This window comes from Schistocerca serialis, chromosome 4, assembly GCF_023864345.2.
Source record: "Schistocerca serialis cubense isolate TAMUIC-IGC-003099 chromosome 4, iqSchSeri2.2, whole genome shotgun sequence".
NCBI lineage: Eukaryota > Metazoa > Arthropoda > Insecta > Orthoptera > Acrididae > Schistocerca > Schistocerca serialis.
Window position 1 is genome coordinate 187,702,081 of NC_064641.1, and position 17,889 is coordinate 187,719,969.

Here is a 17,889-nt window from a genome sequence, read left to right on the forward strand (position 1 = left end):
AGGTTTGTTGTTATCTAAAGATAGAAATTGTACACATTTTTTTGTTTAAGGAAGATGTTTTTTTTTGGATACTGATACTTAATGTCATTATTTAACCTATATCTGTGTGCTTCTAACTTATCTTTGTTTACTACTTGAAAATCATTGCTTAACTTTACATAAGAGTAATTTGGGATCAAGGGATGATTGTTAACCCTTCTGTTGAATTTCAAATTGTATATTATCCTGAGGAATTGTATGAGGATCTTGTGTGTGTTGCATGTCTGCAATGGAAATGCTTGACAAGAAGTAATAATATCGTCAAGATTTACATCTATTCTTTCTCATTTGCTACTCCTTTTATATTTACCTTGTAGATAAGGCAAACTGTTATTTACCCCAGAGGAACACAGTCGCCTCTAGGGCTAAACTCGAGACTAACAAAAATCTATGCTAGCCAGTTGAGAAAGTCAACAATATTTTGTTAATGTAGAACATCATGTATTATCATCTTCTCCCCTAAAGTTGTGTTTGGCGAAGTGAACTATTACTGAAAAACTTCTAAAATTATCAGATAATTATAGTTTATTTTTTGAACCCACCATTCCTTAAACATTATTTGCAACAACACATGCTATGTAGTACATTTTCCTTGGAATATAGTGACTTAATAGTGCAAAACAGTAACGTATAGTAAACGAACAGATTGCTTTACATTTTACTCATAAATACATAAGACTCATTTGTTAAAGGACATCTTGTATAAACAATGAGCGCATTTAAAATGTTGGATGGCCATTTTTTACAATATGTCCTCTAAAAAATATTCACAAGCTGTGGAGCACCAAGCATACAAGATTTTTACCTAAGACGCATTTTCAAATATAGCTACACAAATATAGGTTATATATTTCACTGTGGAAATGAATGTTACTTCAGATCTTTTTTCCACAGAAAACATTAAAACATGAAATAAAACTTACAGCTATTTGCGACTCCTACAAGTTTAATATACGTTTGTTTAGATAAATACTGCTCAGGGAAGTTACGTCCAAAATGGAATAACTAATAAGCCAATAATATCCTTTCAAAGTGCTCATAATTTGATGATTTATTGATGTAACTATGGGGTAGAGAAAACGATCTAACATTAGTGATTGAGCAAATATATCAGATGCCAAGTTTACATTATGCAGTTGTTAGCACACTGGACTAAAATGATGTTATAGCCTACATTACTCATGTTTGCCATAGGAAGTTCTCTGATTGGCCTGTTTCCAAGAAAGAGGTCTGGCTTAAGAAGGATTTTGATTAGATTAGCTGATAAGGCAGCAAAAGACTTAGTTATGTCATGGCATAATATGTGTGTTGGCTTAGAAGCTCTCTGGCTGATCTTGTTCCAAAAAAGGAGCTTGGCTTAGGAAAGGGTAGAAAAGGGGAAGGGTCACAGCTTAGGAAGGGGAGAGATAAAGGGAGTGGAAGGCAGTAGGAGATGGGGGAGTGGAGGGATGTGGTTTAAGAAGGTGTGGCTTAGGACAGAGATGAGGTATGATGACAAGCCTATGACCCTGCCCCTGCATGGCAACCTGACGGTGAGAGTTTAGATTTGATCCACAATGTCCACTGCTTCCCTCCTACGGTCGAAAGTGTATTTTGCTCTGGTCCTGAGTATTTGAGTGTTTGACAGACCTACTTCTGAAGCGAGCATGACGAATGTCCTGGGGATGGTGCTGTGTACTGAAACCAGTATCCAACATAAAGAACAAAAAAAAGCGCGAATATAAACCAAACATATATTTTTTCTTCTGCTGACAGTGAAACCAAAAGTAGATGACAGATGTTGGACTTCCAGACAGCATCTCAGACCACAGAGGTTAGAGACCAGCCTGCTCTGTAAAGTAGCATAAATTGGGATCTGTGGCATATCTGACAGCAGAGACGTTTTGGAGTATACCGTTCAGCACACCTTGTTGAAGATGTGGCTATAACAGTCCCCCATGTTGATCCAATGACACAATCAGATATGAGGTCAGTGGGCACAGGATCTTCGAGTTGGACTGTAGGTCGTTAGGAACACGTCGCCTGCTTGCTTGAACCATATTTCTTATTACACCAGGCTGATGGTCGTGTCCAGATTCACAGTCATCTAGGTGAGTAGTTTTCAAAACACGCACTGCTCCACGATGCAGGCCATTAGTGACAGATCTGTGCTATGGAGGTATTCACATGCTCAGTTATGGGACGTGTGGCGTTAATTGAAGGTAATGTGAAACTTGTGGCCCATATGAATATCAGTGCAGTCCATTTTTATCCCTTCGTGCTCGTTGCCTTCCCTGACATTAATGACACAAATGTGAGTGCCACAAGTTTAGAATCGTGATGCAGTGGTTTGAGGAGCATGCCATTGAATTGGGGGCTATGTCTTGGCCAAAAAATGTGCCTGGCGGAACACATCTGGGACACTATCAGATGCGAGCTCCACATCCATAGATCAGTCGCTGGTAATTTGAGGGTATTTCATGAGTGATGACCTGTGGCAGATATTTGGAGGCAAATACCTCCAGGGAGCTAATAAGGGCTTATCGATTCCATGCAGAGTCGCTGCTGTATTGCATTCCAAATTTGGATCAAAGTGCTGTCAATCAGGTGGTCATAATGCACTGAGACGACAAAAGTCACGGGGGTACCACCTAATAAAGTGTCGGATCGCCTGGCTAGGTGCAGCAGCTCGACGTGGCATCGACTTCACAAATCTTTGAAGTCCCCTGCAGAAATACTGAGTCATGATTGCGAAACTGTTGCCGATGCAGGATTTTGTGCAAGAACTGACTTTTCGATTATGTTCCATAAATGTTCGATGGGATTCATGTCGGTCAGTATGGATGGCCAAATCATTAACTCGCATTGTCCAGAATGTTCTCCAAAAAAGTCACGAAGAACTGTCGCCCGGTGACATGGCGCACTGCCTCCCACAAAAGTTCCATCGTTATTTGGGAACATGATGTCCGTGAATGGCTGCAGTTGGTCTCCATGTAGCTGAACATAACAACTCCCAGTCAATGACCAGTTCAGTTGGACCAGAGCACTCAGTCCATTCCATGTAAACACAACCCGTGTCATTATGGTGCCACCACTAGGTTGCACAGTGACTTGTTGAGAACTTGGGTCCATGGCTTGTGGGGTGTTCGCCACCCTCGAACCTAACCATCAGCTCTTACCAATTGAAACCAGGACTCAGCTGACCAGGCAACGGTTCTCCAGTCGTCTAGCGTCCAGCCATATGGTCACGCAAACGCCGCTACTCTCAGTCGTTAAGTGAAGGTCGTCGGCCGCTGCATTGTCTGTGGTGAGAGGTGATGTCTGAAATTTGCTATTCGCGGCACACCCTTGACACGATGGATCTCTGAGTATTGGCTTCCCTAACGATTTCAGAAATGGAGTGTTCCATGCGTCTAGCTCCAACTACTATTCTGGGATCAAAGTCTGTTAATCTGTCATGAGGCCATAAGCACGTCGGAAATCTTTTCACTTGAATTACATCTACATCTACATCTACGTGATTAATCTGCTTTTCACAATAAAGTGCCTGGCAGAGGGTTCAATGAACAACCTCCAAGCTGTCTCTCTACCGTTCCACTCTCGAACGGAACGCGGGAAAAACGAGCACTTAAATTTTTCAGTGCGAGCCCTGATTTCTCTTATTTTATCATGATGATCATTTCTCCCTATGTAGGTGGGAGCCAACAGAATGTTTTTGCAATCGGAGGAGAAAACTGGTGATTGAAATTTCATGAGAAGATCCCGTCGCAACGAAAAACGCCTTTGTTTTAATGATTGCCACTCCAATTCACGTATCATATCTGTGACACTATCTCCCCTATTTCGCGATAATACAAAACGAGCTGCCCTTCTTTGTACTTTTTCGATGTCATCCGTCAGTCCCTCCTGATGCGGGTCCCACACCGCACAGCAATACTCCAGAATAGGGCGGACAAGCGTGTTGTAACCAGTCTCTTTGGTAGACCTGTTGCACCTTCTAAGTGTTCTGCCAATGACTCGCAGTGTTTGGTTTCCTCTATCCACAATACTATCTATGTGATCGTTCCAATTTAGGTTATTTGTAATTGTAATCCCTAAGTATTTAGTTGAATTTACAGCCTTCAGATTTGTGTGACTTATCGCGTAATCGAAATTTAGATGATTTCTTTTAGTACTGGCTCTGAGCACTATGGGACTTAACATCTATGGTCATCAGTCCCCTTTTCTTTTAGTACTCATGCGAATAACTTCACACTTTTCCTTATTCAAGGTCAATTGCCACTTTTCGCACCATACAGATATCTTATCAAAATCATTTTGCAACTCTTATTGATCATCTGATGACTTAACAACACGGTAAATGACAGCATCATCTGCAAACAATCTAAGACGGCTACTCAGATTGTCTCCTATGTCGTTAATATAGATCATGAACAATAGAGGGCCTATAACTCTTCCTTGGGGAATTTTGTTTTACTCGATGACTTTCCGTCTATTACTACGAACTGTGACCTTTCTGACAGGAAATCACGAATCCAGTCGCACAACTGAGGCGATACTCCGTAGGCACGCAGTTCGGTTAGAAGACGCTTGTGAGGGACGGTGTCGAAATCCTTCTGGATATCTAAATATATGGAAACAATTTGACATCCCCTGTCGATAGCACTTATTACTTCATGAGTATAAAGAGCTAGTTGTGTTTCACAAGAACGGTATTTTCTGAAACTGGGCTGACTATACGTCAATATTTCGTTTTCTTCGAGGTACTTCACAATGTTCGAATACAGCATATGTTCTAAAACCCTACTGAAAATCGACGTTAGTGATATGGGCCTGTAACTCAGCGGATTACTCCTACTTTCCTTTTTTGGGTATTGGTGTGACTTGAGCAATTTCCCAATCTTTAGGTACGAATCTTTCTGTGAGCAAGTGGTTGTATATAATTGATAAATATGGAGCTATTTTATCAGCATACTCTGAGAGGAACCTGACTGATATACAATCTGGACCCGAGGCCTTGTCTTCGTTACTCCGAGGATATCTACTTCTATGTTTCTCATCTTGGCAGTTGTTCTTGATTGGAATTCAGGAATATTTACTTCGTCTTCTTTGGTGAAGGAGTTTCGGAAAACCGTGTTTAATACCTCTGCTTTAGTGGCACTGTCATCAGTGACTTCACCGTTGTTATCGCGCAGTGAAGGTATTGATTGCGTCTTGCCACTGGTGTGCTTTATGTACGACCAGAATCTCTCTGAGTTTTTCTGACAGATTTCGAGACAGAATTTCGTTGTGGAAATTATTAAAAGCATCTCGCTTTGAAGTACGCGCCATATTTCGAACTTCTGTAAAACTTTGCCAATCTTGGGGATTTTGCGTACTTTTAAATTTGGCATGCTTTTTTCGTTGCTTCTGCAACAACGATCTGACCCGTTTTGTGTACCATGGTGGATCAGTACCATCAGTTATTAATTTATGTGGTATATATCTCTCAACTGCTGTCGATACTATCTCTTTGAAAATATTCCACAACTTTTCTACACTTACATGATCAGATCGGAAGGATTGAAGACTGTCTCCTAAAAAGGCGTTAAGAGCATTTTTATCAGCTTTTTTAAATAGACATACTTTGCGTTTCTTTTTGATGGTTGTAGGTGTTACGGTATTCAGCCTAGCAGCATCTGCCTTGTGGTCGCTAATCCCTGTATTCGTCACAATACTCACTATTTGTTCAGGATTATATGTTGCTAAAAGGTCAAGTATGCTTTCGCAACCAGTTACGGTTCGAGTGGGCTTATGAACTAATTGTTCAAAATAATTTTCTGACAAAACTTTCAGTACAATTTCGGATGACGTTTCATGCCTGCCGCTGGCTTTAAACGTATAATTTTTACAGCATATCAAGGGTAGATTAAAGTCACCATTGTTTGAGCGGGGTACTTATTTGAAATGAGACTCAAGTTTTCTTTGAACTGTTCAGCAACTGTATCTTCTGAGTCGGGGGTCGCTAAAACGATCCAATTAATAGTTTAGTCCAATTGTCGGGTATATCCTCTACCCATACTATTTCACACGAACTACCTACTTCAATTTCGAGCACAAATGACAGCTCGGCCAATGCACTGCCCTTTTATACCTTATGTATGCGATACTACCGTCATCTGTATATCTGCATATCTTTATTCCATGACATTTGTCGCATCAATGTATGTTGTGTCACCACTATAGATATGCTGACACTGTATCTAGAGAAGCCACTGCATGTCACGTGGTAAGTCTGTGTGCCACTCATTCACACACTATAAGGGCGAGCATTTATTGGTTAGGAAATCAGTAGGTTGGAGATAAGCTTGGAATAGACTACAACGAGGCCATGGTGAAAATAACTACGTTACTACAACAGAAAGAAGACATAGTAATAATAAACAGAGTAGACAATGACATGCCCTCTATTTTAGGAAACACTGACTAAAGCATACAAAAAAGTTGTACAGTACGGATATTATACTTTGGTGTATCTCAAAGAGGCCACTCGTCTCACATTTTCAGCGATCTGTCCGCCATCTTTATGATAACACATTTGGCTGTTTACTTCCCCGCTATATACATGTTAACAAAGGCTTGTAGGTTTGAATACTTTCTTGTATTTATACACGGTATAAAAAAGTATTCCATACTTAGAGAGTCGGTAATATGGACCAAAACAAGAAAAAATATATATTGTCGATAAGCGCTCTAAAACGCCTATCTTAAGAGCTATGCGCACTTGTTTGTCTTCATTATGTGGTTTGACATATCTCTTTCACTGCAAGATTCTTGCTATTACGAATTACCTACAGAATGCAACATAAAAACGAGTAAACAAAGGAGAACACATAATTTTGCAATTTCCCATACTGAATAATGGGCTTCCTTTATGCTGGCAACTGCAAAGGTAAAACTGCAATGCAAAATAATTTCACGAACTCCTCAAAAGAAAAACTCATTGCACTAGAAGTAATGCTTTCGCTGTATTTATCCAGAACTGTGAATAAGATTTACGGTGACAACACTAACAGATGTTTTGTGCTTGGTGCATCGACGGATAATAACAGAGGAATGTGTCGTCATTTGTTTACTGCATTATGTAGTCGTTCGTAATAGCAAATAGCTTGCAGTAGAAGTGATATGTTTCACAGTAGCGGAGATGAAAAAGTGCTCATACCTTATGCTTACTGAACGTTTTTTACTTGTTTTGGTCCATACTACCACCTCTCAAAATATATCATTCTTTTAACCCCTTGTATACAGAAAATTGTACTTGTGCATATTTTTACATGACTTAACTACCACGTTCCATTCTAAAAATGGTACAACCCGTAACGTACAGGCAGTTCTGTGATAAAGTTCGAAAATAAATTGCCTACACAAAGACTTCAGGAAAGCGTTAGAGGTTCGCCATGTTTCACGAATTAGGATACACGACTTTTAAAAAATAAATGGCTGACAAATTGCAGCTGTTCTTTCCAAAATGGATTTTCGTTACATAAATGCACCAAGGCGCATAGGTGTTTGAAGTGTTTCTGAGAAGTTACTTAACTTATTGCTCAGATTATCTGGCTTCCAGTTGAGTTTAATCGTTCTATGTGTCTTGTCCAGCAGTCTAAAGTGGATACAGCTTCCACGTTCCTGTCGAAAGATGTATTGGTAACAGTGTAAAATAAACAATTTGGACCATTTTCTAGAAGCAATTCGATAGATTGTTGAAAGACAGAAACAAAACAATGTATATATATCCACCTACATCTACATCCAAACCCCCACACACATGGCGGAGAATATTTAAGGTTTACCACATAACAGATTTTCCTTCCAGTTCCAGTGGCACAAGGACAATGACTGCTTGGTTGCCTCTCTGCGTGTGGTGAACACTCCAACCCTGTCTTCACGGTCGCTACAGGAGCGATAGTTAGGGGGTGAAGTTCGTTAATCAGTAACGGTTCCTGAAGTTTTGTAAGTAAGCTCCCGCTAGATAATCGCCGTCTGTCTCTACGCGTCTACCATTTCAGGTTTCTGTCCATTTCCGCGACGCTCTTCTGTAAGCGAGACAAAAGTGACACCATTCGTGGTGCTTTTTTCTGTAGCCATTCAAATTACACGTTACTCCTATCTGGTACAGCTCCCATGAATTTGAGCTATATTCTAGGTAGTGTCGCAAGAGAGTTTTGTAAGCGAAGTATTTAACATTAAGTCGTCCATATTAAACTGTGTTTAGGAAACTGTAACTGTTTATGACACCAAAAGGTAAATTAAAATAAGTGTCTTTCATTTTATTCACTCCCACGACGCGTTTCATGGTCTTCCTCCCGCTTCTTCATATAGCTCAGAGGATACATTGCAGTTTTGCTTGTTGGCTGGAGACGGAGTCTCATTTCGATACAGATAACGTGGAATCAACACTTGTTAACGTAATATGGCACTAGGTTTACAAATTTTGGATCAATGATAAAGCTATTATAATATGTTCCCGAAGAGAAAAACAATTAAGTTAATTAGGGGTACACATTTCCATCCTTAGAGGTCACACAAACACGAATCAGTAACATAAATAGACCAGAGATTGTCCATGCATTGAGATACAACGCCTTGTAAGTAAATGATCTTTCATTACTGCTTACATTGCGAATCAAAGATACAAGTAACAATTGTTTAATTAATTAATATCTTAACGCTTGAGAATATTATTATTGCCAAAAATATAAATATTAAAAATAAAATATACAAACCTAATTTTAGCGTATTTACTTGATATGTTTCGGTTTGATAATTTGGAAATTATTTTACGATTTAGGTCATTGCAAATAGATCGTGGCAAAAGTTATGGCGGATCGTGTAGTATGCTTTAGAACCTCCTAAAGAAGCTCGTTGCCACTGTCAGCTTTGTCATTGTGTTCTGCCCAGGCTTTCTATTTTGAAGAAAATTTTTAGGTTCTTCATAGTGTGTCCTAAATCATAAAACAATTTCCAAATTATCCAACCAATAAATAACAAATAAATATGCTGAAACTAGGATTATATGTTTTATATTTTTTACATTGTTATTATTTGCAATAAATCTACACAACTTCTGAACTATTTATGTTATTGGTTTCTCTTTTTGAGGCATCGAAAGATGAAAATATATATTTATGACGAACCTTTGTGTTCTTTCTGCTGAAACAAATTGCAAGTAGCTTTATTATTGTTTTAAAAGTTCTTGTCTTGGTGCCATATGACTTTAATAAGTTCTGATTATACCTAATTTGCAGTGAACTGAAATGCAAAAGAGAGAGCTGTCTACAGTCAGCAAACAAAAGTGCTATGTTATTCCCTGAGCTACTTGAAGATGAGGGTGTACGCCCTCGTGAGAGTAAATAAAGTGACTGACACATACTATTATTTTAATTTTTCTTTTATTGGGAAAGTACTTTATAGAGTGATTGTATTTTCCCAGAATCCTACTTGAAAAATGTTCTGCAGCAATAAAATACCTATTTCCATTCCTCATTACATGGCCAAGACATTGTAGTTTTCTGCATTTTATTATGTTTACGACTTTTTTTCTTCCTTCATTTTGCGGAGAATGTGGTAGTAATTTCATCTCTTCTGGCACTCTTAGCATTTCCTGTACAGCAACATATCAAATGCCTCAAGTTTTTTGCGCTTCGTCTTGGTCAAAGCGCAGTGCTCACTTCCAGTTAACAGTTTTGGCGATTACTTTTGAAATAATAAATAGCTTACTTACTTTTTCCCGTCTGTATCATTTTCATTTGACTTTCTCTTTTAACACACTGTTAGCAACCATATATAGAACTGGATGTGGGGATATGATTTTGTGTAATTTAATCATAATCGTCTCACACTAAAACAATATTGCCTGGCTTCGTATGTTCAGAACACGAAATTATACCAGAGGAGCCATTTCGTTCCCATGTCAGTGTGCCCTGATGTAAGTAGTACATTTCTGCACCTCCCCGAAACACCATTGATATCTCTCCGCAACTGGCTAATTTTGTGGATAGTAGTAAGTTCTCTTACGTGCAGCTATTTTCTAGGCCCCCTCACACCCCAACTCCATTCGTTGTGTTCACTGAGCGAGCTCTAGTATTTTGAAGGACAGCGGTTCAAATTCTCGCCCGGCCAACCAGATTAAGGATTTTTGCCGTTTCCCTAAACCGCACAAGGTAAATGTTGATATAGTTTGTTTCGAAGGGCATACATAAAATGAAAAGCAGAAACTTTTCTCAAAATAGTGGTTCCTCTGAGTGTTTGATGTGCAAACATAATAAACCTAGTTTCGTTGAATAATACGGCATGTCCGAAGCCCTCTGATGGACGCCGGCGTGAACATGAGTACTGGATACACGACAGCATTTATTTACCTGCGTGGGTCAACTCAAGAACAGTCTGGCTTCAGAACAAAGCAGACGTCGTCTCATCTTAACAACACAATTTCTGGGACTGAACTAGATAAAATCATAGCGAACTCCGTCGTTGGAAAGTAGTATGGCAAAAATAAACGAAAAAGAGAAAGATTCGCTTACTGTCTTTGTGTTTCATGCCTACGTGATACATACTCTCTTCGTCAACTGGAGACGATGCATCTTTTTTACTGAAGAACATTATGACATAGCTTCTTTTGTCGTTAATAACAACAAATTCTCAACAAGCAATGTGTGAAAATACAATAAAGAGACAGAAATTAGCTTACCTATTGCATTTATTAGGCGGAAACCGGTGATTTTGGATACGTAGCCCTTCCGGAACACAAAGTCAGCGAGCCACCCAAACAATAGACTGCCGACTCCACCGGTGATGTGAGGTATGGCGGACAGGAGCCCGTTCTGCATAAAACGTGGCTACTTTGGTGACTGTTCCCAAACAGTGTTTAGGAATCTCACAAGTCACACACATCTCATTCCTTAATGGAGGTGAGTTTGACATCGTCTGCAAACAACGATGCTGTTACATTCTGTGTCCCCTACTCACATAAAAACATATTTTAAACTCATAAATAGCCACACTTATCCTGAATTGCTTTACTTTCAGCTAAAAAGAAATTTAATTCAAAATAAATTCACGTCGAGTCCTGCGAATTAGTCTTAAGATTGAGTTTACTTTGTGTAAGAGCGTCAGTGATGTTGAAATATTTCTGTATCCGTGACTGTTGAGAAGACACCCGTTATGCTGAGTTGCAGTGCTAGTTAAATGGTAAGTCATTTCAACCGCATCCAGTAAAAATCACTCTCAGAACACTCTCTAAATATAACGATTCCTGTCCGACAAATTGTTTCTCGTGAGGTATATGGCTTTCACCAATTCACATTTTCTCTGCTACTTAAGCAGATATTTAGAATTTCGTTTATAATTTGGAGCTAGCCCATACAAATACCGTTCATCACGTGAAACTTCCTGGTAGACTGGTTGGTTCAAATGGCTCCAAGCACTATGGGACTTAACATCTGAGGTCATGAGTCCCCTAGACTTAGAACTACTTAAACCTAACTAAACTAAAGACATCACACACATCCATGCACCAGGCAGGATTCGAACCTGCGACGGTAGCAGCAGCGCGGTTCCGGACTGAAGCTCCTAGAACCGCTCGGCCACACGGCCGGCACCTGGCAGATTAAAATTGTGTTTCATTCTGGACACATACCCCAAGCTGCGGCTAAGCCATGTCTCCGCAATTTCCAAGAGTGCTACTCCAGCAAAAATTTCGAGTGGAACTTCCCTGAAGTTTGGAAGGTAGAAGATGAATTACTGGTGAAAGTAAATCTGCGAGGACGAGTCTTGCGTCGTGCTTCGGTAGTTCAATCGGTAGAGCAATTACCCACAAAAGGCAAAGTCTGGAGTTCGAGTCTCAGTCTGGCACACAGTTTTAATGAGCCAGGCAGTTTTATGTCTGTTCACATCTCGCTGCAAGTGAAAATTTCCTTCTGCTCATCACGTGTTTCAAGAGCCTTTCAGTTTCAAAGGAAAACGTCGATTTGTTTCTTATTACAAACCAAATGTTTTTATAATGGGATTCTATAAGCCCATTGTGGTATCAACGTTCGATACCACACTTGTTAGGGGTTGCAGTTATTGATCGCGGTCCGTAATAGATATTGCTGGACCCGCGAGTCGCGACTAGCGCCGCCCCGCGGCTTGTGACAAGTATGTAGCGAGCTCTTGCCCACTCTTGCTCGGGACGTCAACTAGGAGTGCTTTCAGCTGATAGGAAGCAATCTCTAGCAAGGCGCTTTGTCAAGTACGACATAAGTAATGCCTCTCTAGATATGTTTGTAATTATATGTATGCAACATATGAAAAAACCTGTACCACAAGTTAAGTACAATATATATTATTTTTTACCAACGCCTACTAATTATTTCAGTCGTTGCAGATACAAAGTATGCAGCCAGCTCCTTACCGACTTCACTGCCAAACCTGCAGTATATGTTTCTCTTTAGCATTGGCCACCTGTCATCATAACAACTGACGACGAGAATCATAACAATCATTTGATAGAGTGGACGGTTGTAGCTTCTATAAAGGTCACATCCTGTCTCGTAGCTGATAGACATAAACCTCGTTTCCGCGTACTCCCAAACAGAACCGTGACGTAATATGTTTTCAAAATTCGAGCGCAATTAGTTGCTGTCTGTTGCTGTCGTCCGCCATTACATTCGCCCCACGGTGTAAGACCGGTGCACATCTTCTTCAGCACCGGAAACCATGTACCATACATACGATATCGCAGTGCCTGTGTTGTTCAGAAGTACGGTGCAATCAATGTTCACTCGGACATATGGAAGTCTGGGACTGGTCGTGAAGCGTGCCTGGATAGCCTAACGATAACTCAATCAATCACGAATAGTGGAAAATCCGGGTTCGCGTTCCAGTCCAGCACAAATTTTCATTGCCGTCATTGCATTGTACAGTTGATGGTTGTCCACATTTGCAAGTACGGGTAGATTTCTTGTATACAGGGTGTCCCAGCTATCTTGTCCACTCAAAATATCTCTGGAACAATAACAGCTATTGGAAAACGACTTTCACCAGTATCAATGTAGGGCTGCGGCCCATGAATGTACATATTTGGAAACATTCTAAAACGAAAGCATATGTGTTTTTTAACACAAACTTATGTTTTTTTTTAAATGGACCTCCTATAGTTTTTCTTCAGCAATCCATAGCATGACAAAGCACATACACAATGGCGTTGATTGCATCGCAATATTCCCATTACATCCCGAGATATTGAGACGCGAAGTTGACGCTTGAAACACCCGACATGCGCTGCTAGAGCACGTCCTGAGGCTCAGGCGTGAACCCCATGCTGCCCGTAATCGCGATGTGATTGACATGCGTAATCACACCTCCATTCTTATCAAGAGGTCCGAAACGAATAATACGGTCTGCTGCCATCAACTCTCATAAGCACATAATGGTTTCCCTCTTGCACGTTTTACGCATCTACGTACACAATATGAACGAGTACCGATCGGTGTACACTCGTCAGGTTGTCTTATTTATCCTGCACACCCAAAATAAGGTTTATCTAATGCGTTATATGACCCATTGTGCCTGTCGCGCAGGGCCTGGCTCTACCTAGTCAAGTGTCCAACGTAGTTCCCACTACTGCCACAGTTACCACTTCGCCTTGTTTATGATTTGCGACCCATGCAAACTCCTGTACTCCACCACCCTCGAGCATCCCATTTGTTGTTGCTTTGGCGTGCAGTACACCACTTGCCAGTGTAGTCGTGTATCAGAGTAATTACGGGCAGCATGGGGTTCACGCCTGAGCCTCAGGACGTGCGCTAGCAGCGCATGTCGGGTGTTTCAAGCGTCAACTTCGCGTCTCAATATCTCGGGATGTAATGGGAATATTGCGATGCAATCAACGCCATTGTGTATGTGCTTTGTCATGCTATGGATTGCTGAAGAAAAAATATAGGAGGTCCATTTAAAAAAAAACAAGTTTGTGTTAAAAAACACATATGCTTTCGTTTTAGAATGTTTCCAAATATGTACATTGATGGGCCCCGGCCCTACATTGATACTGGTGAAAGTCGTTTTCCAATAGCTGTTATTGTTCCAGAGATATTTTGGGTGGACAAAATAGCTAGGACACCCTTTATAACATCCAATTTCACGACCTCCCGACTAAAATTACTGGCGGGTTTAGTAATCTGTTTGTCGCTTTGTTTACCCTGTGGTAGTGACCGCTCATAGCAGCCAGGACCTGATTTATCAAATGGAATCTGATGGTTTCCTGGTTGAAAAGCGTGTTCCGCAACAGCTGATCTGTCTGTTTTTCCCCTCCTACAGTTGTTCTCATATTCTTAGAGTCATTTTTCCATCTGCATCCATATTCTGCAAACCACTGAGAAGCACATGACAGAGGACTCTTCCCATTATACAAATTATTGGGGATTCTTCCCATTCCAGTCACGTATGGAGCGCAGGAGAAATCATTTGCTTAAACACATCGGCGTGTGCTGTAATTAGTCTGCAAGGCGACAAATCCTCTAGCCTCTTTATACACTCATTAAGGACCATCATAGCAGCCTATCGTGCATTTCTAAAATCTCAATTTGCATACATGCACATTAATGTCACTTTGCTGCTATATTACATCGTCAGGCTAACGGTAGGTACACTATGTGATCAAAAGTACCCGGACACCCCCAAAAACATACGTTTTTCATATTAGGTACATTGTGCTGCCACTACTCCTCAGTAGTCATTAGGCATCATGAGAGAGCAGAATGGAGGGCTTCTCGGAACTCACGGAATTCGAACGTGGTCAGGTGATCGGGTGTCACTTGTGTCATACGTCTGTACGCGAGATTTCCGCACTGCCAAATATCCCTACGTCCACTGTTTTCGATGTGATGGTGAAGTGGAAACGTGAAGGGACACGTACAGCGCAAAAGTGAATAGGCCGACCTCGTCTGTTGACTGACAGAGGCCGCCGACAGTTGAAGAGCGTAGTAATGTGTGAAAGGTAGACATCTATCCTGACCATCACACAGGAATTCCAAACTGCATTAGGATCGACTGCAAGCACTATGATAGTTAGCCGGGAGGTGAGAAAATTTGGATTTCATGGTCGAGCGGCTGCTCAGAAGCCACATATCTCGCCGGTAGATTCCAAACGACGCCTCGCTTGGCGTAAGGAGCGCAAACATTAGCCGACTGAACAGTGGAGAAACGTTGTGTGGAGTGACGAATCACGGTAAACAATGTCGCTATCCGATGGCAGGGTGTGGGTATGGCGAATGCCCGGTGAACGTCATCTGCCAGCGTGTCTAGTGCCAACAGTAAAATTCAGAGGTGGTGGTGTTATGGTGTGGTCCTGTGTTTGATGTTGTGTCTTGGAGTGTTTCATGTGTTGTTTTGCGTGGCACTATCACAGCACAGGCCTACATTGATGTTTTAAGCGCCTTCTTGCTTCCCACTGTTGAAGAGCAATTCGGGGATGGCGATAGCATCTTTCAACACGATCGAGCACCTGTTCATAATGCACGCCAATGGCGGAGTGGTTACACTACAATAGCATCCCTGTAATGGAGTAGCCTGCACAGATTCCTGACCCGAATCCTATAGAACATCTTTACATTTACATCTACAGCTACATGGATAGTCTGCAAATCACATTTAAGTGCCTGGCAGAGGGTTCATCGAACCACCTTCACAATTCTCTATTATTCCAATCTCGTATAGCGCGCGGAAAGAATGAACACCTATATCTTTCCGTACGAGCTCTGATTTCCCTTATTTTATCTTGGTGATCGTTGCTCCCTATGTAAGTCGGCGTCAACAAAATATTTTCGCATTCGGAGGAGAAAGTTGCTGATCAGAATTTCGTGAGAAGATACCGTCTCAACGAAAAACGCCTTTATTTTAATGATGTCCATACCAAATCCTGTATCATTTCTGTGACACTCTCTCCCATATTTCGCGATCATAAAAAAACGTGTTGCCTTTCTTTGACTTTTTCGATGTACTTCGTCAGTCCTATTTGGTAAGGATCCCACACCGCGCAATAGTATTCTAAAAGTGGACCGACAAGCTAGGCAGTCTCCTTAGTAGGTCTGTCACATTTTCTAAGTGTCCTGCCAATAAAACGCAGCCTTTGGTTATCCTTCCCCACAAAATTTTATGTGTGTTCCTTCCAATTTAAATTGTTCGTAATTGTAATACCTAGGTATTTAGTTGAATTTACGGCTTTTAGATTAGACTGATTTATTGTGTAACAGAAGTTTAATTCGTTCCTTTTAGCACTCATGTGGATGACCTCACACTTTACGTTATTTAAGGTCAACTGCCACTTTTCACACCATTCCGATATTTCTTTTAATTCGTTTTGCAGTTTGTTTTGATCTTCTGATGACTTTATTAGTCGATAAACGACAGCGTCATCTGCAAACAACCGAAGACGGCTGCTCAGATTGTCTCCCAAATCGTTTATATAGATAAGGAACAGCAAAGGGCCTATAACACTACCTTGGGGAACGCCAGAAATCACTTCTGTTTTACTCGATGACTTTCCGTCAATTACAACGAACTGTGACCTCTCTGACAGGAAATCAGAGATCCAGTCGCATAACTGGGACGATATTCCATAAGCACGCAATTTCACTACGAGCCGCTTATGTGGTACAGTGTCAAAAGCCTTTTGTAAATCCAGAAATTCGGAATCGATCTGAAATCCCTTGTCAATAGCACTCAGCACTTCGTGTGAATAAAGAGCCAGTAGTGTTTCACAGGAACGATGTTGACTGTGTGTCAATAGACCGTTTTCTTCGAGGTATTTCATTATGTTCGAACACAATATATGTTCTAAAATACTGCTGCATATCGACGTTAACGATATTGGCCTGTAATTTAGTGGATTACCGCTACTACCTTTCGTCGAGCGAACGGTTGTATATGATTGTTAAGTATGGAGCTAATGCACAGCATACTTCGAAAGGAACCTAATTGGTATACAGTCTGGACCAGAAGACTTGCTTTTATTAAGTGATTTAAGTTGCTTCACTACTCCGAAGATATTTACTTCTACGTTACTCATGTTGGTAGCTGCCGGCCGGAGTGGCCGTGCGGTTTTAGGCGCTACAGTCTGGAACCGAGAGACCGCTACGGTCGCAGGTTCGAATCCTGCCTCGGGCATGGATGTGTGTGATGTCTTTCGGTTAGTTAGGTTTAATTAGTTCTAAGTTCTAGGCGACTGATGACCTCAGAAGTTAAGACTCTCAGAGACATATTTTGTTGGTAGCTGTTCTCGATTCGAATTCTGGAATATTCACTTCGTCTTCTTTTGTGAAGTCATTTCGGAAAGCTGTGTTTAGTAACTCTGCTTTGGCAGCACTGTCTTCGGTGGTATCTCCTTTGCTATCGTGCAGAGATGGCATTTATTGTTTCTAGCCACTAACATACTTCACATACGACCAGAATCGCTTTGGATCTTCTACCAGGTTTCGAGACATCTTTGGGATGTTTTGGACCGCTGACTTCGTGCCAGACCTCACCGACCGACATCCATACCTGTCCTTAGTGCAGCACTCCGTGAAGAATGGACTGCCATTCCCCAACAAACCTTCCAGCCGCTGATTGAACGTATACCTGCGAGAGTGAAAGATGTCGTCAAGGCTACAGGTGGGCCTACACGATACTGAATTCCAGAATTACCGATGGAGAGCGCCACGAACTTGTAAGTCACTTTCAGCCAGGTGGCCGGATACTTTTGATCACATAGTGTAATTGGGTCTATATTGGCATGCACATGACAGGGAGAGGGTGCATAAATATCATAATTCGGTTCATCTCACGTTGGAGACGAGCGGTAACTTTTGGGTTGTG

General features: G+C 41.1%; 1 protein-coding gene across 1 annotated transcript in view; it reads right to left on the reverse strand.

Annotated features, from left to right (window-relative positions):
- LOC126473713 (sialin-like) overlaps positions 1-17,889 on the reverse strand; it is a 134,110-nt gene that overhangs the window by 32,668 nt on the left and 83,553 nt on the right. Inside the window, exon 7 of the mRNA XM_050100957.1 lies at positions 10,745-10,877. Coding sequence (XP_049956914.1) covers positions 10,745-10,877 — 133 coding nt within the window. The remainder of the gene's footprint in view (positions 1-10,744; positions 10,878-17,889) is intronic.